Source organism: Carcharhinus amblyrhynchos, chromosome 4 (assembly GCF_965287045.1).
Source record: "Carcharhinus amblyrhynchos chromosome 4, sCarAmb.v2.hapA, whole genome shotgun sequence".
Taxonomy (NCBI): Eukaryota; Metazoa; Chordata; class Chondrichthyes; order Carcharhiniformes; family Carcharhinidae; genus Carcharhinus; species Carcharhinus amblyrhynchos.
The window spans coordinates 42,909,170-42,934,877 of NC_137327.1; the positions used below are offsets into that span (position 1 = coordinate 42,909,170).

At 40.9% G+C, this 25,708-nt stretch overlaps 1 protein-coding gene across 1 annotated transcript; it reads left to right on the forward strand.

Annotated features, from left to right (window-relative positions):
- Positions 1–586: 586 nt before the first annotated feature.
- On the forward strand, positions 587–16,226 carry galr1b (galanin receptor 1b). The gene is made up of 3 exons (XM_080187979.1): positions 587–1,246; positions 1,898–1,963; positions 15,909–16,226. The coding sequence occupies exons 1-3, from the start codon at positions 587–589 to the stop codon at positions 16,224–16,226; spliced, it is 1,044 nt and encodes a 347-aa protein (XP_080044105.1).
- The last annotated feature ends 9,482 nt before the right edge of the window (positions 16,227–25,708 follow it).

Genomic DNA, 25,708 nt, shown 5'->3' on the forward strand with positions numbered 1-25,708 from the left:
TCCAGTTCAGTTTGCGATCAATGGTCTCTGCAGGATGTTGAGGGATGGGGTAGGGATGGGAATGCAGTGGATTGTCACGGGGAGGTGGTTGCACTCCTCTTACGCCTAGCAGAAATCTGTGATGATAATGTACCGATTGGTGCAGGTCATTGGCGCTGTTCTGTTATAAAACACAGCGAGAGACTGGAGGAAAGCCAGTGGTGAATTTCAGTCGATGGATAAGATTTAATACATTAGTGTTTGAGTGGCGAGTGGATTAAGGCAAGCATTTTGGAAACGTGTCCGTTTCATCATTGTCACGATATTTGGAGGTGGGGTGGGGTGGAGTCTCATTGTGAGCAGTTTTTCTTTAAGAAGGTGATACCTGAGCGATTTGGAGTTTGAGATAAGCTGACAGCTACATAGTGAATGCCCTTTGCTTCATTGCCGCGATCAGATGTGAGTGGCACCCAGTCACTGCAGGGCAGGACAAGGAGGGGGTGAGGGGAGGAATATAAACTCTTTCCAATCTCACTGACAAGGGGAGGATGTTACCAAGTGGCTGCTGGCTGCCTCCATGCAGCAGTGTGTGAAGAGTGAAGGCAGGATGGATACAGAGTTACTCAGCACCAGCAATGAGAGTGTCTCCCGGGGGAATACCTGCTCCAATGAGACCTCGAACGGAGCAGAGGTGGTGATAGTGCCGGTCACCTTCGGTCTGATCTTCCTGCTGGGGATGGTGGGCAACACGCTGGTGATCGTGGTGCTGGGGAGGACCCAGACCCGCAGACCGAGGAGCACCACCAACACTCTGATCCTCAACCTGAGCATCGCTGACCTCTCCTTCCTGCTGCTCTGCGTGCCTTTCCAAGCCACCATCTACTCGCTGCCCGAGTGGGTGTTCGGCGCCCTCCTCTGCAAGCTGGTGCACTACTCCTTCACCGTCACCCTGCTGGTCAGCATCTTCACCCTGGTCACCATGTCGGTGGACAGGTACATCGCGGTGGTCCATTCCAAGCGGCCCCCCTGCATCCGCAACAAGAGGAACGCCTCGGTGGCAGTGGCTGGCATCTGGCTGCTGTCCCTGCTCACCGCCCTGCCCGTGGCCCGGCACCAGAGCCTGGTGAGCGGATACCACCGGGCCCCCAACTGCTCCTTCTGCTGGGAAGTGTGGGAGGACAGGACTCTCAGGCAGGTCTACAAGGTCACCGTCCTGATCATTGGCTACTTGCTGCCTTTGCTACTGATCTGCTGCTGCTATGCCAAGGTAAAACCCCAGCTAAGAGGGGGATTCTCACAGTAACTTCATCGCAGCGTTAATGTCAGCCTACTTGTGACAATAAACTCAAACTCAGATCACAACTGCTTTGTGCTTTTAAAGTCCAATCCGGAAGAGAAACTAATTAGAAAGAGAATTCAGGAAAAGGGGCTTAAAGAAGTGTTGGCAACAGTTAAACAAGGCGACAGGTTTAATCCAACGAATATATATTAATTGTTGTTCCCCCACTCCAGATAAAACCTCTTCCCTTTTAGCCTGGGTGGAACAGGTGAATTATTGAGTGTTCTCCAAGTCCGCGAACTTTCAACACTACTCCAAAGTGTACATGATATAAAATCTGGGCACGGCTTGTTATATATCAGATAATACATGATGTGACAGTAACGGGAGTGCACACAGTTCCCTTCTTTGTTTCGTCTCTCGGTTGGACTGGAACTCATGACCGATAGAAGGTGAAAATACATCGCCAAACCAATTTAAAACGGAGTTTTCGCCTCGGTTTGAAACGGTGCCTCAGTTCGCCCGCTTCACTGCTCCATTTCACCAGTCTGTCACCAATTTCTCATCTGAAAAATCAAGTGTGTTCTTTTTTGCTTTTCACGGCTATTTCTTAACCGTTTTGTCCACCTCCTCTTCCAGGTGTTGTTTCACCTCCACAAGAAGGTGAAGAACATGTCAAAGAAATCGAAACGATCCAAGAAGAAGGTAAGAATGCAGCACAGACTCACGTTTTTCTGTAAAACCAGCCACTGCACTGATTTCTCTTTGGAGAATTTCACTGACTGACATTAACTTGTTTTTCACCTGTTCTACGGCAGCCTCTCAATAATAGGCAATTGCGGGGGGCGGATGGTGTGGGGAGGGTGCACAGTGGTTAGCACTGCTGCCTCACAACGCCCGGGACCCGGGTTTGATTCCCATTTTGGGTAGCTGTCTATGTGGAGTTTGCACATTCTCCCCATGTCTGTGTGGGTTTCCTCCAGGTGCTCCAGTTTCCTCTCAGCTCAAAGATGTGCAGGTTAGGTTCATATAATTTGGCCATGCTAAATTGACCCTAGTTTCGGGAGGATTAGCAAGGTAAACATGTGGGGTTAGGTGGATAGGGTGGGATTGTTGTTGGCGCAGACTCGATGGGCCGAATGGCTTCCTTCTGTACTATAGGAATTCTACAATTCTAATCCTTATGGTCAAAAGAACAGAACGCTATACAGAACTAAATGACTCCTGATAGTTTGGTTAAAATCCTGGAACTACCTCCTAAGCAGCCCTGTGGGAATACCTTCACCACAGGGAATGAACCTGTTTAAGAAGAAGATTCATCACCATCTTCTCCAGCACAATTAGTCAATAAATATTTTGTGAACAACACTCATATGCCATGAATGAAAAAAGGTTTTGACTATGAGTAGGTAAAATTCTAGCCCAAAAACCTTCAATTATATATCCAATAGTAGTATTACTACCACCATGGGAAAAATAGCATTCAAAAATCTCAACATATTACATATCCCCCTTAAATTTCCATTCCAATACTTATATTATGTAAATCTTTGTTGTCAAAGTAAGAATAGAGCAGAACTCAAGAAAACAATGTGTTATATAGAGTGAAAATAAATAGAAATGAATTGTGTTCTCACTGAAATGATGGAGGCTGAGGGGTGACCTGATAGAAGTCTACAAGATTATGAGGGACATGGACAGAGTGGATAGTCAGAAGGGTGGAAGAGTCAATTATTAAGGGGCATAGGTTTAAGGTGCGAGGGGCAAGGTTTAAAGGGGATGTGTGAGGCAAGTTTTTTACACAGCGGGTAGTGGGTGCCTAGAACTTGCTGCGGGGGGAGGTAATGGAAGTAGATACGATAGTGATTTTTAAGGGGCATCATGACAAATACATGAATAGGATGGGAATGGAGGGATATGTCCCCAGAAGGGTAGGGGGTTTTAGTTCAATTGGGCAGCATGGTCGGTGCAGGCTTGAAGGGCCAAAGGGCCTGTCTCTGTGCTATAATTTTTTTTGTTTTCTTTGTTCTTTGTTCTAAGATAGGAAGTTGAGGACAAAATAAAGGTTGCCTTTTATTGAGCAGAGTTTGTTCAGTTATAGCAATAGATAGATCTTCAAGTTCCACCACACTGTCAACAAACATCTTTTCCCATAATACATAATATATCATCTGGCAAAGAAAACAAGGAGACAATATTGGCATTTTACAGCCTCACTCATTCCAACACCATAAAATCCTGCCCGAGGTCAACGGACCTTTCCATGTTCCGCCCCTTGCCCACTCTGATTCCCACGGCAAGTGTGATGGTAAAATTACAGCCATACTTGCAAAATGTGCGTAGAATGGACACATTAATTTCACACATCTAAGTGTGAGGTGCTACATCTTGGTAGGAAGAATAGAACTGCTTGGAAAATAAGGAGCTGCTTATGGGCTAGGACAAGAAAGGGATCCAATGGTACAGATACGCAAAATAATAAAAAGTGGCCATACAGATTAATACAGCCATTAAAAAGTAGATGAAGCATTTGAGGTTCATTTCTAAAGGGATGGAATTGGAAAACAGAGGTTGTGTTGAATCTTGGTTAGATCACACTTCGAGTATTGTGCATAGTGTTGATGTTTATATAATAAAAAATATACAGGTGCATTGGAAGAAATACAGAAGATACTTAACACAGATGATACCAGAACTGAGAGGTTGTAACAATTAGAAAAGGATGAACCGACTTGGGCTCTTTGATCTAAAAATGAGAAGGATGAGGGATGACTTAATATAACTTTTGAAAAAAGGCATGTCAGGTAGACATGGCAAGATGCGAGGATTAGCGGGATAAATACATGGGGGACACAGGGATTGGGCCTAGGTGCGATGCTCTATTGGAAAGTCAGTGCAGACTCCATGGGCTGAATGGCCTCCTCCTGCTCTTTAGGAATTGTATGATTCTAGGTAGACATAGAGAAATTCCCACTTGCAGGCAAGACTAAAATTAGGGACTAAAAGTATCATAGTTACTCTGAAATCTAGAATTATAAGAATTGAACATGCTACCACAAGTAGTGGTTGCGGTAAATGACATGCAGTTATGGGGATTCTACATAAGCATATGAGAAAGATGGGTGGAAATGCTCATGTAATTAGATGAAGAGGAAGTGTGGAGCATAAATTCCTGCACAAATTGTTGGGCCAAATGGTCTCTTTTTGTGCTGTAAGGTTTATGCAAAATATTGTTCTAACGCAGCACAATTATTATCCCCAGATGATTTTGCCTGCTGCGTATACTTAGAGAATTGCAAAGAATATCTTCTCTACATTTATTAATTATCTCACACCTTTTATCTTAAATGTTATCTTTTATAATTCCTCCTTGTTTGCTTCCCTGGTAAATACTGAGGCAAAATAACTCTTCATTATTTCTGCCCTTTTGCTGCCATTACTTGTGAGTTTATCATATACATCTCTTATTGACCATATCCCTATCCTGATTTTTCATTTGCTGTTCATGTGTCTATAGAATACTTTACTATGCTTTTCTCTATTTCTTGATGGTTTAATTTTGTAGTTCCTCTTTGCTTAATACATATTTTTACGCATTTCTTTCTGAACCCCTTCATATTGCCTTTTGTCATTCCCTTCCCTTATTGTCTACATTTTTGGGCAGTGTGTAGGTTGGATGGATTAGCTATGGTAAATGCGCAGGGTTGTGGGCACAGGGCAGGAGGGGTGGACCTGAGTAAAATGCTCCTTGGAGAGTCGTTCTCCTGACTGCACTGTAGAGATTCTATGGAATCTATGGCTTAGTATCACACAGAGACAACCAGCTAGGGTTACAGTTTTATGATAAATTTCAGCCAAAAACAAATGCATTTGTTCTTTTATGTGGATTTGCACTTAATCTTTTCAACAGAGTAACACAACATATAAGGAATCATTTCTTGGGACTGAAAATCTCAAATCCATTTTTGCCACACTCACCTCAGCACTGCTTTTTATTTTAATTGGCCATTGAAATGCAAAATGATCTGGTTTACTTCCTATCTGGAATTGCTGTCCTGGGGGGAGAATTTTTATACAGCACCATTATTAAAATTCTCTTTACATCTAACATGAAGTTTATGTTTAATATTTGTGAATATTTTATGGCATGGTCCTTTTTCAAGTCATTTCAGCAAATGCAATTTACTACAAAGGAATAGAACAGTATTTTATACGACACTTGTGAATCAAAGCCATTACATTTGATAGTTTATTAGAGGCAATAAATGAGTTGATGCCAGATTCGGAATGAATTTCACAAGGCAATGTGTAGAATCATAATAGCGTTGGAGACTGCTCGGATGTAATTGTGACACTGAAGTAAAGTGCCCATATAAATATTAAGCTTAGCTAGTAAAACATATCATGTTAAGCATTTATTTTCTGAAACTTTATTTTATAAAATCAATCTTCCACATCCAAACAGGAAAGCAGTCAAACATTTACCTAAACACAGTCATAAAAACATAAGAACATAAGAAAAAGGAGCTGTTATTGACCATCTTACCTGTCAAGCCTTATCTGGCATTCAAATATAATCATGGCTGACCTTTGGCCTCAACTCCACTTTCTGACGTGCTTCCCATAACCCTTTATTATCTGAGACCAAAAGTCTGTCTATCTCAGCCTTAAATATATTCAATGATGGTGCATCCACAAACACTGAAGTAGAGAATTCTAAAGATTCATAACCTCTTGTCTACAAAGGAACAGAACAGTACTTTATATAACATTTGTGAATCAGTGCCATTATATTTGATAGTTTATTGGAGGCAATAAATGAGTTGATGCCAGATTTGGAGCTGAATTTCATAAGGCAATGTGTAGAATCTACACATTGTGTTGGAGACTGCTAGGATGTAATTGTGACACTGAAGGAAAAATGCCCTGAAAAATATTAAACTAGTAAAACATATCATGTTAAGAAATTACTTCTCATTGGAATGTTATGGCTCTGGAGCGAAGTTTCGCAATGACGTTAATCTAGGCACTGAGCCTTATATCTCTTTAAATTTAGTCTGAATTATAACTTTGTTGGTATTATACCAACTGGAGCAATAAATGTCATCATAAAGTTTTTGTGTCATGGAATATGTTTTTGTGCACAAATTTAACACTGATACTAGGAAGTTCTACTTCACTCCTACAGCTTCATTTTTCTGATGAATACTGTTTTTTTAAATTTACTTTATTGCAATCAAGTCAAATTAAAGCCAATTCAGAGTCCCAACAAGTTGGGACATTCCCGATCCAAGCTGACAAGACAGTGCTCTTACCTCCTGTCTTGGGCTTGATCTACATGATCCAAACTGATTGGAATAGGTGTAGCTCCTCCTCCAAGGCTTGATCTCATTTGCATCTTAGCCAAAAGGCCGAGATGCCGCTTGAAAAAATTGCTTCAAATGAAACTGAAATGTAACCTAATGACTTCAACCAAGTGCAGCATGTCGATACTACACTTGATCGTAGCCACATCGTCATTAACTACCAATCCTTGTACCTGCACGTTTTATAGCAGGACTATCGGTCTCCAGCCTGTTAAACTCCTGGACATTGATGATGAACCCTTTAGCAATTTAGCAGATTAAGGATGAAATAGTAAGGGTGGCAGATATACTTTGTAGAATGCTTAACATTCTGATAAGGTATGATTGGCTCCACTTGTCCTGCCTGACCTGGTAAGGTCCATAAACTTTAATGTCTAATGTTAAGTTGCAGTGAATGGGGATGTGGAACTGACATTCATTACCCTGAACATCTCCATCCGCTGACCCTGAGTAGGGTCTTTATCAACCTTCAGTGCTCTGTGCCGAATAGGCCCTCTCTCATCTCCTCAGCTGGATTCCCACACTGTTTCAGAGAACACCTGGTGCTGGATTTCAAGATTACAAAAGCAGGCAAAAACAGGATCTGAAACAAAATGATGCTAAGCGATAAAATCCGTCTCTGTTTCCAGCACCAACCATATTCACTGGCACGGGAGAGGAAGTGGGCTGTGAACCCAATGCAGTCCTATTTAGTGGTTGACGGTGTCATATTAAAAGTGTACATTTTAGAAATTCCAAATTTTAATGGCGACTGCAGCAATTTGAAAGCCCTCCCTATTCATGCCCACAGACTGAAGATTTAAACCATCAATTAGGCTTATGTCCTTGTCCTGAGGATAATAATTTTCCTTTAAAGGTGATACCAGTTTATTTTAACAGATTTATGAGCTTTTCAAATACTCTCAAGTGTTGGTGAGATTGGTTGGGAACTAGTGAGGGGTTTGAGGAAGGGTGGGGTGTGAGGATGGGTGTTATACTAATGTGTGTAGGTTTTGACTATATGTGGATGTGCCACTGATGCCACTAATGAACTGGGCCAATGTTTCTGGGAATGGAGATGGCTCTTTTAACCTGGCTATTTTGTCATCAGATAATGGCAGGCCCAACTCCAGAACCTCTGAAGACCCCACTGGCCAGCACTGCCCAAAACTCGGCCGATAGCCCTTCAATTTCTTTCATCTTGAGATTATCATCCACTTCCATTTTAAAAGTCACATTGTATCTACCTCCAAAACACTACAGGTAGAGCATTCCAGATCCAAACAACATGCTGCATAGAAGCTTTTTTCCAACAGTTACCATTGGCTCTTTGGCCATTCAACATAAATCATTGATCTCTGGTTCTCGATCTTTCCAGCAGAAGAAACAGTTCCTCTCCAGGCCCCTCGTGACTTTGAATGCCTCTATCAAATCTCCACTCAGCCTTCTCTTCTCTAAAGAGAATAATTCACGTTCTCCAATCTACCCTTGTATCTTAAAGTCCCTCATACTGGAACCATTCTTTTAAATCCTTTCTTTACCCTTCACATCTTTCCTAATATGTGGTTCCCAGAATTAGACACAGTGCTCCAATTAAGGCTGATCCAGTGTTTTATAATTGATCCCTTTAAATCCCTTGAATTCATCTTTCTTTCTGATACTTTTTTTTCCTTTTAGGTAGTGCCCAGTGCAAAGAAACAAAACTGAACTACAGCATCAGATCCACACAAGCAATCATTGCATATTCTCCAGATAATGAAATCTGTATAAAAATATGTGTAGGAGTAAAATCTGTACTTTCAACAGTGGAGCAAAATATGTATTACTCTATCAAACAGAAGCATGATTGTTTGTTCATTTGTTGATGTCACATTCGTCTCAGAAGGTTGAATGCTAAGACTCTCCACCTCTATCTATCCCGTGCCGGCCTTGCACATTTCACATAGGTTAATTGCATCCAGTTCATTATATCCCCATCATTCATTTTCTCTTCTGCTACCCTTGCATACATTTTCCAAGCAAGTACAAGAGTTATACCCATATTATCTACATTTTACTTGACCAAGTAATGAACTAAAAAAAAATCAAGTTAACTTGACAAAGGTACTGTTGCAGATAATTAAGAAGTCAGCAAGTTACTGCATTCATGGACTTTTGTATGGTTACGTGCTGCTCCAAAAGATTTGTGCAGCCAATTGTTTATAGTGGGCTGCTGTCAATGATTTTTTTGCCTCAGGTATTTGCCCACATGTTACTATCAGTGAAAAGTCGCAAGGCTTTAAATCCTGAGTTGAACCTGAACCATACATACAACTGAAGGCTAGAACTGTGTTCATTTCCCATGGCAAGAACTGGAATGAAAACAAATCTGATAACACAAGAATGCAGCCACTAGAATTTTGTTCTTCTTAAGAAGCCCCTTCCCATTCTAATTTTTAACTATCCAACCAACCAGCCAAGGCAGCAGAATCTTTATTACTGAATAAAATATTCACTCTAACATCAGTACTGCACAAGGTGCTAGGCACATCGATTACAAAATGCTTCCTTCATTCCACATATTTGTAATCGAAAATCATTTCTGTGAACTGTCCATTAGAAGTATGGCAAGACAGATTGTTGTGCTGAAGCAGTTAGTGGCTGGATTAGATACAGCTCCCAGGGCCTAGAAATCAATTTGTTCCTGAATCAAATGGAATCCACTGGCCTAATAGGACTGGTGATAGAACCATGGCACTTTGTCTGCTGGCCTGATTAGGGTATTACAAATGAGCTGTAGGGTAAAGCCCACTGACTGGACGACATCTCAAAACATTTTGAAAACAAATGAAATAGTTTATGAAGTGCTAAGTGCGGTAAAAACCCATCTGGTCAGTGATGATCTTTAATGGAGGAAATTTGTCAACCCTACCTGGTCTGGCTGACGTGACTCCAGATCTACAGCAACGTGGTTGATGCTTAACTGCTATGGCCTAGCAAGTCACTCAGTTCAAGGACATTAGGGGTGGGCAACAAATGCTGGCCTTACCAGTAACATCCATATCCATTGAAAGAATAAAAAAAACCTGTGTATTTTATTTTTATAAAATTTTTTTTTTATTCCTGTATTTAGATAACAGATGCAATTGTAACTCCTAGAAAACAGTCTTTTAGAGATCAATTTTTAAACTAAAGTGAGTAGTCAGGTTGAGAAGTCAGACTACAGGTCAAAGTTTTTAAGCTGGCAATAAGCTCCTGAAGATGCTGCAGAATGTAACTATTAGAAAGCAAATTACTGTGGATGCTGGAATCTGAAACCAGAAGAGAAAATGCTGGAAGATCTCAGCAGGATGGCAACATCTGTAAGGAGAGAAAAGAACTGATGTTTCGAGTCCAGATGACCCTTTGACAATGGGTCATCTGATCTCAAAACATCAGCTTTTTTGTCTCCTTGCAGATGCTGCCAGGTCTGCTGAGATTTTCCAGTATTTTCTTTTTTGTTATTAGAAAAGGATATTATTCCTGTGCATTAATCTTGCATCTTTAGCTGGTGTTCTGTCCAACATCTCAGCAGTTCAACACTGAATGGCGTTAAGGGATTGAATACAGGAAGAAAACAAGTGAGGAGATGAGTTTTGATGGTCTGAAACTAATGAAGAAATGAGTCATAACCTGCTCTGGTTTAGCACGATCAGTAAATATCTAATAGATACACCAAAATACTGATCTGAGAGATTCTATTATGAGAGAATGGCTATGGGACTGAACTGACTTGCACTGAAATCTCTGAAGTCAGGATTTGACATATATCATTTCCATCATATCATCTGAGGTGTGCCAAAACTTTGGGGAGAAGAATGTTTTGGGTGAAGGCAAGTTATACAGAGAGTAGAATGTGGCAGGTTGGCCAGGAGGGAATAGTCAGGTATAGTGGGTAACAAAGGCATGGACGATGGCTTTGACAGTGGGTGAACAGAGGTGGGGAGGGTAGGGGGAGAGTGCTGCGTCGGGCAATATTACAGAGGTGGGCCGCTCCCTAACTCTGTAATCTCATCCAACCCCCACTATACTGAAATATGTGCACTCATCTCATCTAATTCCGGCCTCTTGAGTCACCCTGATTTTAATTGCTCTGCCATTCCCTCCCTAAACCTCTTCACCTGCTGAGGTGGAAATAGGTAGTCTTTGTGATGGTGCAGCCTTGTAGTTGGAAGTTCATCTCAGGGTTACGCTTAACATTAAGGTTGTGAACAGTCTGGTTCAGGCTCTGTTGATTCTACCAATTTAGTTTTGTCCAAGGATCAAGCCTTCTATAAGACAGTCCATTGAACACACCAGGAGATTAGCATGGAACAAATGCTGCTTTTTATTGAGTAAGTTGATCTTATTACGGTATTCTGTGAAACATATTAATTCTGCTCCTCAGGCCTGGTATATAAAATCTTGTTAGCCAGCCTTTCAAGAGCTTACAACGTTGAAAGAACTAATCAGAACCTGTTAGATTTTATGATCCTAATCACAGTAGGTCTGCTTAAAAATGGCAACTGGAATAGAAATTGAGCATTGTATAAAAAAAAGTGTTGGAAGAGTAAAGTAAATAAGGAAGGGTAATAAGACAGCTACTTCACCTATTCCACTTGTTATTCTATTTCATCTGCCTCGTAGCAGGAAGACAAGAAGCGAACGGCAGTCTGAAAAAGACTCATCCTCCAGATCCAATGAAAGAGTGCAGAGGTATTGGCAGAGAACCAAGAGCTGGTCCTACGCCTGTCCTCTCCAGGGACAGAAGGTGCATAATAAGGCTCCCATGCAAAGCTCTAATTTGGGGCCCCCTACATTTTTAGAATGTTCATTGTTCAAAATGAGCATCATTGGCTTGGCCAACATTTATTACTCATCCCTAGTTGTCCTTGAGAAGTCCACATGTTAAAGCAGTTGTTCTCAAACCTACTTACAATATATATTAATGATTTGGACAAAGGAATTGAATATCTCAAATTTGCAGATGACTCTAAGCTGAGTGGCAGTGTGTGCTGTGAAAAGAGTGGAAATATAAAGCCTTCATTGTAATTCAGTCAAAATCCTGGTACTTTCTACCAATGAGCATTCATTATGAGTGTAACTTTTATCAGAGTGACTCTCAAAGTGTGGCCCGCAGACTGCAGTAGTCTGTAAGTTTTCCAGATAGTCCACTGAGTAATTTGAGAAATGCCAGAAATGAGAAATATGGCCAGAAGCCTCATCCCTAGATGGCACACAGCCCAAGTTGTTGCAGGAATGACAATGTAATTTCATAAGCAAGATTTAAGGAGCTGATCATTGCCTAGCATCTGCGCAGTGTGAATGTTATTTGCCACTTAACAGCCCATGTCTGGATGTTGTCCAGGTATTGTTCCCAGTCGACATAATTTGCCTCAACATTTTAGCAGTTGCAAATGAAACTAGACAAAAATGCTAAATATTTGTCATTCATTGACAGATCCAGTTTGAGCTATTGACTGACTCAGGATCCAGGGTAATTGCTGGGTGCATGATCCTAATGATGTCCCTGGACCTCTCAGCTATAAAATGCTCATGGTTCTATAAAAGGGACGAATAGAAATTTGGGTCTGAGTGCTCTAAGAAGAGTCAATAAACTGAATCTAAATGATACTTAATGGCAAAATGAATGTAATGAATCTTAGAATTCCTTTTATCATTTGTCTGCTCCCTGTCAGACTCTCATGTTACATTCGTTTTTGTCTCTGTAATATTTGCTACACATACTGTGTACAGCGAATCTCAAACTATCTTGGTCAATGCTGATGTGCGTTAAAAAGCGACAGCATAAGAGAGACAAGGATGTCCCCTCCTGAGTGCACAGTGCTGAATGCAGGGTTCTGAGCATGTGTTTACGCCTTGAATTGTGCCATAAAGACCCAGCATAAATGAAGGATAATTATGGATGCTGGCAGTAATGTTATCAGCCCTGTCTGTTGGGATATCCCTGCCACAGAATTGCACAGTGTGCACTTGCACCTATTTATCCACCCTCCACCAAACCCCCAGCTCCACTCCCCCACCCCCATCTCCCATCACAAAAAGGAACCTGATTCCTTTCTAATTTACCTTGTGAGTGGTGAAACCTTTTGTCCAGTTTCACATTTTGCAGCTCTTTCATATAATATCTGCAAAAACAAGAATTTGTTACAGAATAAAATCAAATATTTTTGTATATTCCCAATTTTCATCTAGATCAACGTTATCACTGACTGTAGAAAATCTTTCCAAGATGCATTCTAGCTAGTACTGTAACACACATTGTATGGAAGGCTCTATTTATACATAAACTACCAGATCTGTCAGTACACATTGAGCTCCTTTAGCGAATGTGTATTTCGCAATTTATATCAGGTTTTTTTTGTCTTCCTCCTCATTTCTTTCCTGAAGACAAGCTGGGCAGTGCCACAGGTGCTTATTGTTATTCTTTTCCTAAGGTCCTCCTTTTCTGAACAATTCTTGTACACAGCTAAACTTTGCAGTAGTGCATGATTCTGGCAATATCCTCCACATTACCTCAACTATCATGGCAGCTCATCCTTGGATTTGCTGCCATCTTATTCTGCACTGAAAGATAAAACCTTTTAGCATAAATTCAAAAGAAAAGCACAATTGTTTATTTTCTTGAAAGTAACCTGTGGATAGTTATTTTGTGATTTTTTAACCCCAGTGTTTACCCTTGGTGATAGTATTTGGGGTACATGTTCTAAACATTGCAGCTGTGCAGCTTACAGGCAACATTAGACACAAGCCTTTCTTAATGTTGACCCCTACTCTTCCATAACCCCAAGCTCCTCCTCACTTGCACTCAAAACACTTCTTCAAACCCACTGCTTAAATATGTGAACTGGTATTTTCAATAGGTGGTACAGGTGATTTAGGTGATGCATCATACTATCTGGTGCTTGCATCTTTCGCAGAATTGAGAATGGCAGCTAGCTTCTGGAGTTAAAAACCTCTTTGACAGAAAGAGATAGCTAATTAGCTAATTCTAATATTAAATTGGAAGGCAAAAGAACTTCTATTGGAATTGATGTTTGCTTGGAAACAGGTTGAAACAGTGCACTTCAGTTAACAAAACACGAAAAGTTAAAGTAAAATTTACTTATTAGTCACAAGTAGGCTTACATTAACACTGCAATAAACTTATTGTGAAAATCCCCTAGTTGCCACACTCCGGCACCTGTTTGGGTACACTGAGGGAGAATTTAGCATGGCCAATGTGCCTAGCCAGAGTATCTTTTGGACTCTGGAAGCAAACCAGAGCACCCAGAGGAAATCCATGCAAACACGGGGAGAACATGCAACTCTGCAAAGACAGTGACCCAAGCTGAGAATGGAACCCAGATCCTTAGTGCTGTGAGACAGCAGTGCTAACCACTGTACCACCATGCTGCCTTAGTATGACATTTCAAAACTCTAGGTTTATTTAAGTTGAAATGGATGGTCAAAATGTTGTAGATGGTAGACAATAGAATTTACAATGCCCAGACTATCACGATTACCATTTGGACATCCATCTACTGGTGGTAGGTAACTCTCCCAAGTTGCTGTGAGAACAAAGATATGACACTGTCCTGCAAGAAAACTTTGGTGGGGAGAGGGCTGGGGGCATTTGGTTGTGAGGTGGGTTTTGAGGGGTCTTAACTGGCGTAAATGGGTAATTGCACCTTGAAGAGCACTTCCTGCTCCATTTTGATGAAGTGCTCAGTATAGATGACTGCCTAAGACAGATGCATAGCTAACTATTTCAGTTGAGTCCTATGATGTCAATGAATATGATGTCAATAGGATCTGAATGCCATTTTACAACTTAACGCTGCCCACCAACATAAACTGCCTGAAGACAGTCTTAATTTATATTGAGGTTTCATTTACTCTAAAATATAGAGCACCATGTATTACAAGAATATTAAGGGATTTTATGCAAATATTCCCAGTGAGAATTTCCACTGTATATTTAACAGGATCAGCAGGGATGTCAAAGCTATTGACATTAGACGTCATGGATAATTAATATAGATTTGATATTTTATTTGAGTTAGTCATCTACATTCACTCTGCTCTCTTTACTTAGGATGGTGGGACAGTGATGACAGTCTTTGTTAACTTGGAAGGAATCTTGAATGAATAGATTAGGGAAATAATCTTTTGACAGTCAAACCAGCCAAGACTGAGAGTGGCTCTCTCTAACAAAGATCTTCAGTTTATTGAGAAGCCAGCATTCTAGTTTTTTTATCAAATTAATTCCTCAGAAGTTTTTTGGGATATTCGAATTGTGTGAATATGAGTATCCTTCAAAAGCTGTTAAATATTGTTTGGTCATAGATCATTGGTTGCAAGACAATTAAACGAGTCTTGCCTTGGTAACTTAGTGAGCTATAACACATAGAAGCTGATGTTATAAACCAGGAAGCATGGTTTGTAGACTCAGGGCTGTAACTCATGGCCCACCATACCCACCAATGGGAGATACACACCATTATGGGACCATAAAATCCTGGCCCTAGCACGGTATGGTGGCACAGTAGTTAGCAGTGCTACCTCACAGTGCCAGGGCCTTGGGTTTCTGGGTGGCTGTCTTGTGTGGAGTTTGCATGTTCTCCCCATGTCTCCATGGGTTTTCTCTGGGTGCTGTGGTTTCCTCCCACGCCCTAAAGATGTGTAGATTAGGTGGATTGGTCATGCTAAATTGCTTCTTAGTGTCCCAAGATGTGTAGGTTAGATGGATTGACCATGTTAAATTGCCTCTTTATGTCTAAAGATGTGTAAGTTTGGTGGATAAACTGTGGTAAGTGTATGGGGTTGCAGGGAGGGGAGGGCCTTTTGGAGAGTAGGTGCAGACTCGATGGGCCAGGTGGTCTATTTATGCACTGTGGAGATTCTATGAGTCCTCATTACCATTCTTCTTTTGATGAGCACAAAACAGTTTTGAACCATTTATTGTCAAAGAAGAAATCTTTGGAAATGTCAAAATTTTCTGTTAAAATATTTAAAAATGAAGTCCAAGTTCTGTCTGCACAGATGCTATCAGTCTTGGTGAGATTTGCCAGCATTTCCTGTTTTAGTTTCAGATTCCATCATCTGCAGTAATTTGCTCCTATCCAAGTAAAGGTGTTTTGTCTGACTATATTGCGTACAATGCAAAAATGAGATTATCTACTTGGAAATGAAATAAAGCCTTATGCATAATTGCAATGGAGTAGTGTAACTGTGATATTTACATTTGTACTTTATTGATGGTAATTATGAATATATATTACTTCCCCTGTTTACTCTCTCCACAGACTGCCCAGACAGTCATGTTGGTTGTTGCTGTGTTTCTTCTGTCCTGGCTGCCGCACCATATTATAACTATGTGGGTCGAGTTTGGAACGTTCCCCCTAACCGATGCATCATTTGTATTCAGGATCATCTCTCACTGCATGGCCTATGGGAACTCTTGCATCAATCCCATAATATATGCGTTCCTCTCGGAAAATTTTCGGAAAGCCTGCCATCAAGTCTTCACCTGCAAGTACCTTTTCCCACAACCTATTGAGGAGAAGGTTGTCAGGATCCGCATGGAGAACTTTTCTACGACCCCTTCGACGACAAAGGCCTGAAAGCACTGCAGTTTGATCTGAGCATTATGACCCAGCAGGCAGGCTGTGGGTGCGCACTTCTGAAATTGCACATCCAGTGAGGGGCAAGCAGTATAGAATTCTGACATTCGGAAGAATTGATGATGATAAGGATGGCCCTGCAGATTTCATTGCTATGGTGACGCAGAAGGTTGAAGTCCTGAACCAGCTTCACGGAACAGACATTCAATAGACTTTAAACCTAAAAGCCTAATGTTAAACAATGGTTCCTGAAAATCCATTGATGGCTTGGAAGCAGTTCCTGACTTGTGAGCTGCTGTACTGGGTATGAGCTGTTCAAGACATTCAGTTTGTGGTATAGGAGATGTGTGATGAGATTAAGCAAATGTCATGGAAGAAATTCTAATCAGATGAAGAACTGGATCTTTACAGAATGGTTGTGTATTGACACCACCAATGAACTTAGAGACTTAGTACAGTCATTTCAATGAAAATTATAGTGTTTTATATTATTTAACATGAAAGGTTTTGGTTATTTGTAGATATGTATTCAGTGAGAACACAGCATCACAGTTCAATCCAATCTGTCTTAATTTGAATCTATTGAGAACTCCAGACGAGTTTTTGAATTCAGTTTTGTTTGGATTTTTTTTACTCGTTCAAGGGATGTGGGCTTCACTGCCAGGCCAACATTTAATGCCTATCCCTTGAGGAGGGATATGCTGAGTTGATTTAATTTCAGCCCCCATTCAATTTTCAAAATTGTTAAAGAGAGCTTGAGCTTTTAAAAAATGAATTCTGTTAATCAAGTTTCTGTTCATGCCACGTAACGGAGCAAATTCAATAAATAATTGTGAAGGTTAAAATGATAATACAAGGAAAATACTAAGCCAATGATGGGTGTAATGTAGACCACTGGACATTAGCTGTGACAAAGGTTTTTCAGTAGGAATACATTTCTGAATTCAGTAGTTGCTTCTGCTTTAGAAAAGTTGAGCTCTAGTCAGTATGGGATCAAACCAGTGACTGTGGCATTATTAGCTCCACCCTCTAACCATTCTGGCAGTGGTGAATTCTGGCAGTGGTGAGACTATCATTCACCAGCTTGCCTGCTCCAAATGTAACCAAGTGCAGGTAACTGTAGAAGATAATAGTTGCAGCAATTGATAAAACTGATTCCAACTTTGTTGAATGCTGGTTCATACGATGACTTTTGAATCCTATTCTAAGCTGGAATCCAGTCCATGCTATTGGGAATACAACCTCTCTCTCTCTCTCTCTCTCAACTACAACATTCCTAAGTAAATAGATCTGTGCCTCTGGGCAGCACAGTGACACAGTGGTTAGCACTGCTGCCTCACAGTGCTAGGGACTGTGGGTGTCTGAGTGTAGTTTGCACATTCTCCCCATGTCTATGTGTGTTTCCTTTGTGTTCTCCGGTTTCCTCCCACAGTCCAAAGATGTACAGGTTGGATGGATTGGCTATGCTAAAAGTACCCCATTGTGTCTCAAGATGTATAGGGTAGGGGAATTAATGGGTTAAATATATCAGGTTCCAGTGATATGGTTTGGGTGGGTTGCTCTGCCAGAGAGCTGGTGCAGACTCAATGGGCCAAATGGGCTCCTTGTGCACTGTAGGGATTCTATGATTCTCAATTCAGTTTTAAGTGGACATCAATCTGCTCATGGTTTTGACACTTACTGGCAGCTCCCCTCGAGACCCAAAGGTGACTAATGTGAGGAATGACTTAGCCCTGGTGCAGTAGATGATGCTGAGGTTGAGAAAAAGTAGAAGGCTTATAACCCATATTCTTGCCTGGGAACAGATGATGCCCTCATTTGTTGATGAACACTGACATCTTCACTTTTCAGACCATGAAAAGATCACACCCAAAGGTGATGGTTTTAAAAATTCTTAATTTGGTTTTAGGAGTGTAAAATCTATATTTGTCCTGATATGTGTTGTTCTACTGCACACTCCAGTGACTGAATGTGCTTACCAGCGAATAGAATACAGAATAAAATGACAGAGGTTAAGATTTGCAAAATACCAAGGATGCTGGAGTCAGAAAGAAAACAGAGAATACTGGAAGATCTCATCTTGACTGGCAGCAGCTGTAGGGAAAGAAATGTTAAGACAGATGTGTAGACCTGTTTTCCTCGCATTGGGTGAATTGGGTATTGGGAAAATTTGTTACTGACGATGCTAGTGGAAATTCCACCAAATGTCGATACTTTCTATTGATGAAATGTAACATTTGGATTGTGCGCAGACCATTATATTGTGCAGTGGGTAAATGAGCTTTCTCAATACAAGTTGTGGTTAATGTTGTTTATTGTGTGACCCTCTTCACCAGTCCATTTTACTTGGAATTAAAGAGACAGTCCCACAAACATGGCCACCTTTGCATAAGAGGGAAGGAAAAGGCTGGGTGTAAATCAAATGTGGAAAATGGGGTCCGTGAGCAAATGTTGAGAGTGGCAAAGTGCCTGACCACTGTTTAATGACTGGTGCAATGTTACTGTTAGAGGTGGATGTGGAAAGTTTATGTTGGTCAATTACGGATCAGATTATAGTCAAGCAGGGTATTTGTCAGAGTGGTTGAGGTACTCAGCATTCAATAGCAAGGTTAATTTTCAATATTTATACCAGCTAATTGGCTCATTAGCCAATTGAACAGCACTGAGATCATTGTTACAATTGTTTCATGAATGCTTGCTTTTCAAATTCATGTTGCATTCAGAACCGTGCAGTCGAAAGAGCTTCACACAACCTTGTTCACAAGTTAGCGTGAGGCAATAATTTCTCTCCTTTTTCTCTGAACAGGAGGAAATAGTGCTCTTTTTGTCCAAAGTAAGTTTAAGTTTTTAAAAGCACAAGGTCTGTTTGATTCTTAATCTTCAATCATGCTATATATTTATTTCTGCCAATGGAATACTTATGAACCAACTTAACTCATTGTTTAACTAAATGTTAATGCTTTTTCAGTTTACATTGGGAGTTGTAATTCATAGCACCTTTTATCATTAACGTGCCATATATTAACTTCTTTAGCAACCTGTGCTAAAGAGATAAAGTCATGACCCTACATATTTTGTTCATTAATTCTTGCCCTCGGCTTTATTCAAATTGGTTTTGCTAATAAAGAATTAGAATCTGGTGCTGCCAAGTTTAAATTGGGTGTATTTGCAAATTAAATGCATGAGTATCCTTTCTTTGAACCTTAAACAGCTTTGAAATAGATTACTGTCAAATATGAATTTCAATTGGACTTTAACTTTAATAATTAACTGTGACTATTTAATCTGTTGGTTCAACGCAGCAGCCGTATGTTGTTCTGTGAGTCAGATTGAGCTCGACTGGGTGCAGTCTGTCGCTGGGTGGCCAAGCTCACTAAATTGTGGGAATGGCTGCAAGTCAGTTGCCCAGATTATTGCAGCTCCAATAACACTCATGAAGGTTGATACCTTCCTTGACAAAGCAGCCTGCTTGATTGCTTCTACAAACATTCAATCCCTCCACCACTGAAAGTGGCAGCCATGTGTACCATTTATAAAATGCATTGCAGGAACTCACCAAGGTTCCTTAAGTAGCACCTTTCAAACACATGACCAGTACCACCTAGAAGGACAGAAGCAGCAGATACCTGGGAACACCACCACCTGGAGGTTTCCCTCCAAGTCATTCACCATCCTGAATGGAAAATACATCACCATCCTTTCACTGTCATTGGGTCAAAATCCTCCCTAGCCTCCCTATGTGGATATACCTGTACTACATGGACTGCAGCAATTCAAAAAGGCAACTCCAGGGCAGTTAGGGATGGGCAATGAATGCTGGCCTACCCAGGAACACAAACATCCCATATATTTTTTAAAGTCAATGTCCTGGCAGTGGGTAAACCTCTTGCAATGAAATTGGAGGCAGGAATGGGTCCATGGGTAAATTTTGCCCACCCATCCTAGATTATCAGTCAGGTTCATTACTGAGCTAAATGATACTAATTATCCAAGCCCACCGGAATTTAATGGTGGATCGAAATAACACGCAGGTGGCACAGCTGTTTGTACTTCCCAGATTGCCCAGCAAACCCCTTTGGCCCGCAGTCTTTTGATGAGGGATTCCCTTTCAAAACCACTTAGTACACTAACGAGGGGCCTGGCATTGGACAAAGATTAGCTGATGAAAGCCAGTCGCTGCCCTCTGACACCCCACTCCTACCAAACTTGTGACACCCCATCCTGCTCTCACTCAATTGGAGCTCAAGTCCCACAGCAATCCCATGCCTCTCCCTTGGTACATTACGAGTAGCAGGCACCATCCCCAGTGGTGCTGATGGCTCTTGGTGGGGGGAGGTCTAGATTTCTACCTTGGTATCCTATTCCCAGGGAGGAACCAACATTGGTCAGTTAAGTGCCTCTGGTTGGGACTGCTCCTCCAACCTGTGATTAGAGCCTGTATCAGTTACGTTAAATTCTGCTTGCATTTTTATTTTTGTTAAAATTAATATTGTTACAAAACCAAAAAAAGACTTTTGTCAGAAAAAGAAGTTCTTGTAAAAATAATAGTTTATATGTTCTACTTGGCTACCAGGCGGTATTGTGCTTTATAAATTTGCCCTCAAGTTTTTTTTCCACTGCTATTTCACATGCATGAATTCCCCACTGAACTCAACATATCCTCAGTCAACCTGCATTGTTGATAGTGAAGTCCTGAGGATGGGCATTTTATTATGATGGAATTTCATACTCAGATCTTAAATCCTGGTGAGAAGACCTAGCAGGCAATGTTCATAAATGTGGAACGCTGAGCTGCCGGAACGTTCTGTGATTCTCAGAAGGCCTTGCAACCTTTATGCCTGAACGTGATTATTTACCAGGTGTTTGTATAGTGCTGGGGCAATTGCCTAGAAAAATGTCAATTAAGAGAAAGACAGACAGAGAAATCGGCAGACTGAGAATGAAAAAAATAAAAGAGCATCAAATCTGTGCTTGCTGGTGTAAAACAAATTTCTTAATTTCTCAAATGCAATTAATGATCACTTGATGATATATTTCTGTAAATGCAGTTGGAGTGACAGAAAGCATGAAGTCAAACAAAATTTACTTCCACCTTTCTCCACATATTATTATGCCAGATTAGTGTGAATAGGATAGTTTCTGTATCCCACGTAAACGTCCAGTTTGTTCAGAGTGGAAAAGACATACATTTGTGCACACTGCTACTGTAATTATAAATGACAACTGTGAACAAGGATGAGATGAATTTTAAAATAGTACCGTTTAACTGATGTATATTTTTAACTCTTGTATAATCTCAGAAAATATTTAATATTGTACTTTTTTTTGATTGCTATAAAGAAATGCAGCCACTATAGCTTGGAAAAGTACTATCAATATCAGTATTGTTAAGCATCCATCAGTATTTGCGTTTTGAAAAAGAAAACCCTGGCAAGTCACAGCTTTATTTTGTGAACTGGTCATGTCTGTGAAGTGATTCAACACCTGCAAGAAGGACTGAAAAAGAATGTCTTTAAAAACCTTCTCTCAATTCAGAGGTGTTACAGTGTTTAATGTTTAAGCTTTCATGTGACAGTTGATTGTATGGTTCTCTGGATTACTATGGTGGTACGTGACTTTGTCTTTCGATTACATTGTTCAATACATTATGTCTGAACTTGTGAAGTGATAATATCCGGCTATTTATGGTTTGACATGATTAAATTGTTACTGGTACACCCATTCTAGACCCAGTGCTGAAAGATGTATCTTACAGTTCTTTTGGGAGATAAAACATCTGCAATAAAGCAGAATTTCAAAATAGGTTAGATTAAGTAACCACTATCTTGCAAGGAGAACAAATTCTTCATTGTTGTCGCTGAATTTTTGTCCCAAGCACAATGGACTAATAGTGCCTGGTTGCTAATGCAATTAGACTATATAGTATGATATTGGGTCATGCACAGTGAGTTCCCAAACTCAATCACGAGATGCCAAAAGAAGATGGTGGGTGATACTTAAAGGAGAGGGCAATGTCTTAGCTACTGGCTGGAGAACTGAGGGGCCCCATGACTCGTCTATTGGGTGAAAGCCATGCAGGTATTTAGCTAGACAGCAGTGGGGCTTCCATTTGATCAAGGACCCCAAGGGCAGCAATCTTGGCCACCAAGATCTGCCAGCCAGTCAGTCACAGGCCAGCAACTCTACTGAATAGCAGCGTGACTTGCAAAGCAATGGCTGATGCCGGTAAGACACCTATCCAGGCCTAGGATTGTCTCAGGATCTCAAGCGAGAAGCGAGTGATGGCAGGAACGGGATTACAGGGGAGGCATGTTACAGCAAAAGCAGAGGTTGGCTCTCAGTGGGCACCCTTCATCAGGCACTAAATAACTTTGAACAAGGAATCATCCTCATGGCAGTCCACCAGCGATCATGCCTGGCATGACCGAAGCATAACCTATCTTTGTACTTCCCTCATGATTAAAATATAACATTCTAAGTTTCCCTATTTTTAAAATATGTACATAGAATTGCTTTAAAACCATTTCAGAGAAAGTTCACTGAACTCAATCATCCAGGGATAAAGGGGCTGTCTAATGAAGTATATTGAACAGTTCAGGCCCCATACCCCTTGCATTTACAATAAGGGCTCTTATTGAAACATCCAAGATCCTGAGGAGAATTGATATCCAAAGGATGGTTCCTTTGGGTGACTAAAACAGAGACAGAGAGAAATGTTTTCTCTCTCAAAGGGTCATTTGTTTTTCATTCATTCATGGGATGTAGGCATTGCAGGCCAGCATTTTTTGCCAATCCCAATTTACCCTCCGGAAGGTGGTGGTGAGCCACCTTCTTGAATCACTGCAATCCACGTGGTGTAGGTACACCCAAAGTGCTGTTAGAAGTGTTCCAGCTTTTTGACCTAGCAACTGCAAAGGAACGGTGATATATTTTCAAGTCAGGATGGCAAGTTGGAGAGGAACCCTGTCCATGATGGGGTGTGGAATTCTCTACCCCAGATAGTGGTGGTGGGTGTTTTTGAATTTATTTACAGTAGATTTTTGTTGGACAAGTGAGTCAGGGATGGTGAGACCATGAACAGATCAGCCATGATCTTATTCAATGGTTGAGCAGGCTTGAAGGCCCAAATGGTCAACTCCTGCTCTGATGTTCTTATTACACAAGCTAACATCACATCTCCTGGAATTTAATGGGTTATGGTGTCATTTAATCAACGTTAAGGGGAACAGGCAAGATAGATAGAAACTACTTCCACTGGGTGCAGAGTCTAGAACTAGCACAGTCTAAAAATTACAGCCAGAGCTTTCATGAGTAAAATTATGAAGGTTGTATCAGTTTGGAACCCTTTGGAAATTGATGCTATATCAATAGTTAATTTTAATTCTGAGACTGATCAATTTTATTAACCTAAGATATTAAGAGGTATGGGACAAAGGTGGGTAGATGAAGTTAGGTTAGCAGTGGTGAAGCAGTTAACATTAGAGAAAGGTAAATGAGCAGAATTGGAGGACAGAAATCTCATTGACGTTGTAGGACTGGAGGAAATGAATGAGATAAGAAAAACTGGGGTGTTGAAGGGATTTGAAAACAAGGATGAGAATTTTAAAATAAGAATGACCTAACCAGGAGCCAGTGTAGATCAGTAGACACAAGAATGATGGGCAAATGGCAGTTGATTGCAAATTAGGATGTGGCAAGAGGCTATTTGGATGAGCTCAATTTATTTGACAGAAAAGGGTCAAGCAGGAGAGCAAGTCGAGAGATAACAGACATGGATGAGGGTTTCAGCAGCAGATGCGCTGAAGGAGGGGCACAGACAGGCAATGTTGCAGAGTTGGAAGTACTCAGTCTTGGTGATGGAGTGGTAATGTCGCAGGAGGCTCATCTTGTGGTAAAAATATGACACCAAACTTACAATCAGTCTTGTTCAGCCGGGGCAGTTTCCAGGGAGTGGGTTGAAAGCGGTGGCTAGAGAATGGCACTTACGGTGGAATTCAAAGACAACAGCTTTGATCTTGCAAAATATTTCTGCTCACCCAGTGCTAGATGTCGGAGAAGTAGTGTGACAAAAGGGGAGAGTGGAAGGGGTCGCTCAATGTGTTGGATAAGTTGAGCTGTATTTTGTCAGTGGAACCGGATGTCATTTTGTCATTATATTGTGAAGGGCAGCATGTGGATGAGAAACAGGAGGGAGTCAAGGATAAATTCCTTGAAAGACACAGGAGACAATGGTGCGGGAGCAGGAATCCATTGAAGATGGTTCTCTGGCCACAGGTAAGAATGAAACTGTAAGGGAACATCACCTAGATGGGTGACAAAGAAAAGCAGAAAAGCTTGATGCAATCAATCTTGCGATGACAGCCCACAGTAAATGAATGACAAGGAGCATTAGTTTACTCCAGTCAGTCCAACAGGGTGTCAGAGACCAGCAAGAACTATCCCAGTACCTTGACAGGGGTGGTTAACCTGACTGGGGAGTTTCAAACAAGAAATACCAATCCCTTCATTATCTCTGATTTGTCAGACCCGCTTGTCTGACATCCAGGACTGGATGAACAGAAATTTTTACCAACCTTTAGGAAGGCCAAAGCCATCGTCTTTGAATTTTATTACAAACTCCACTCTCTAGCCACTCGAACTAGATCAACTACAAGCATGCTTGACCATGAGATGAGCCTCCTAGCACATTACAGCTCCAACAAATTGTTTGAAAGATGGGTATGAGATTGCACACTACTTTTGTTAGCCACTGAAAATGAGCAAGGGGAGAGGAAAAAAATATGGAGATAAAAGCCCATAGTTACAATTAAAGAGTAGCATGGTTTAAATTGTGACGTTTTGTTCATGTTTATAGACTTAAAAAAGACTATTACAATAAATCCTGTCCATTTGTGAAATGTAAGTCACATTAGTGCTGTTTTAAGCCAATTGTCATCAAAAAGTTAAGTCTCACAAGTAGGCTTACATTAACACTGCAATGAAGTTACTGTGAAAATCGTTTAGTCATTACGCTCCGGCACCTGTTCGGATACACAGAGAAATTAGCATGGCCAATGCATCTAACCAGCACGTTTTTCGGACTGTTGGAAGAAACTGGAGCACCCGGCAGAAACCCACACAGACATGGGTAGAACATGCAGTGTGACCCAATCCGGGAACTGAACCTGGGCCCTTCCCTCGATTTACTTGTCCTGCTTTCAGCATTGGTTTTCTCCTCCAAACATGCAAGAAAAGCAGAATCAAAATATCTTCCTCCGCTTCAACGAGAATTATTATCTGGAATCTAGACCACAAATTCTTACCCATACTCTGATCAGCTTGCTTCCTGGTTTATATTTGCAATGATATCTTGGCAAATTTATACAAGTAAATTCTGAATTTTAATGTGCTCTCAGTTAAACCAGTACTACTTGATGTATTGTAAAAGCTGGGTTCAATTCCAGAACACAGCTTTATGAACTTGGTGTTATTTAAATAATGAA

Excerpts from the sequence above, each read along its gene's own strand:
- galr1b (XM_080187979.1), top strand. The coding sequence starts at position 587 with ATGGATACAGAGTTACTCAGCACCAGCAATGAGAGTGTCTCCCGGGGG. Across the intron at positions 1,247-1,897 it reads TCTGCTGCTGCTATGCCAAG|GTGTTGTTTCACCTCCACAA; the intron begins GTAAAACCCCAG and ends CTCCTCTTCCAG. Across the intron at positions 1,964-15,908 it reads CGAAACGATCCAAGAAGAAG|ACTGCCCAGACAGTCATGTT; the intron begins GTAAGAATGCAG and ends CTCTCTCCACAG.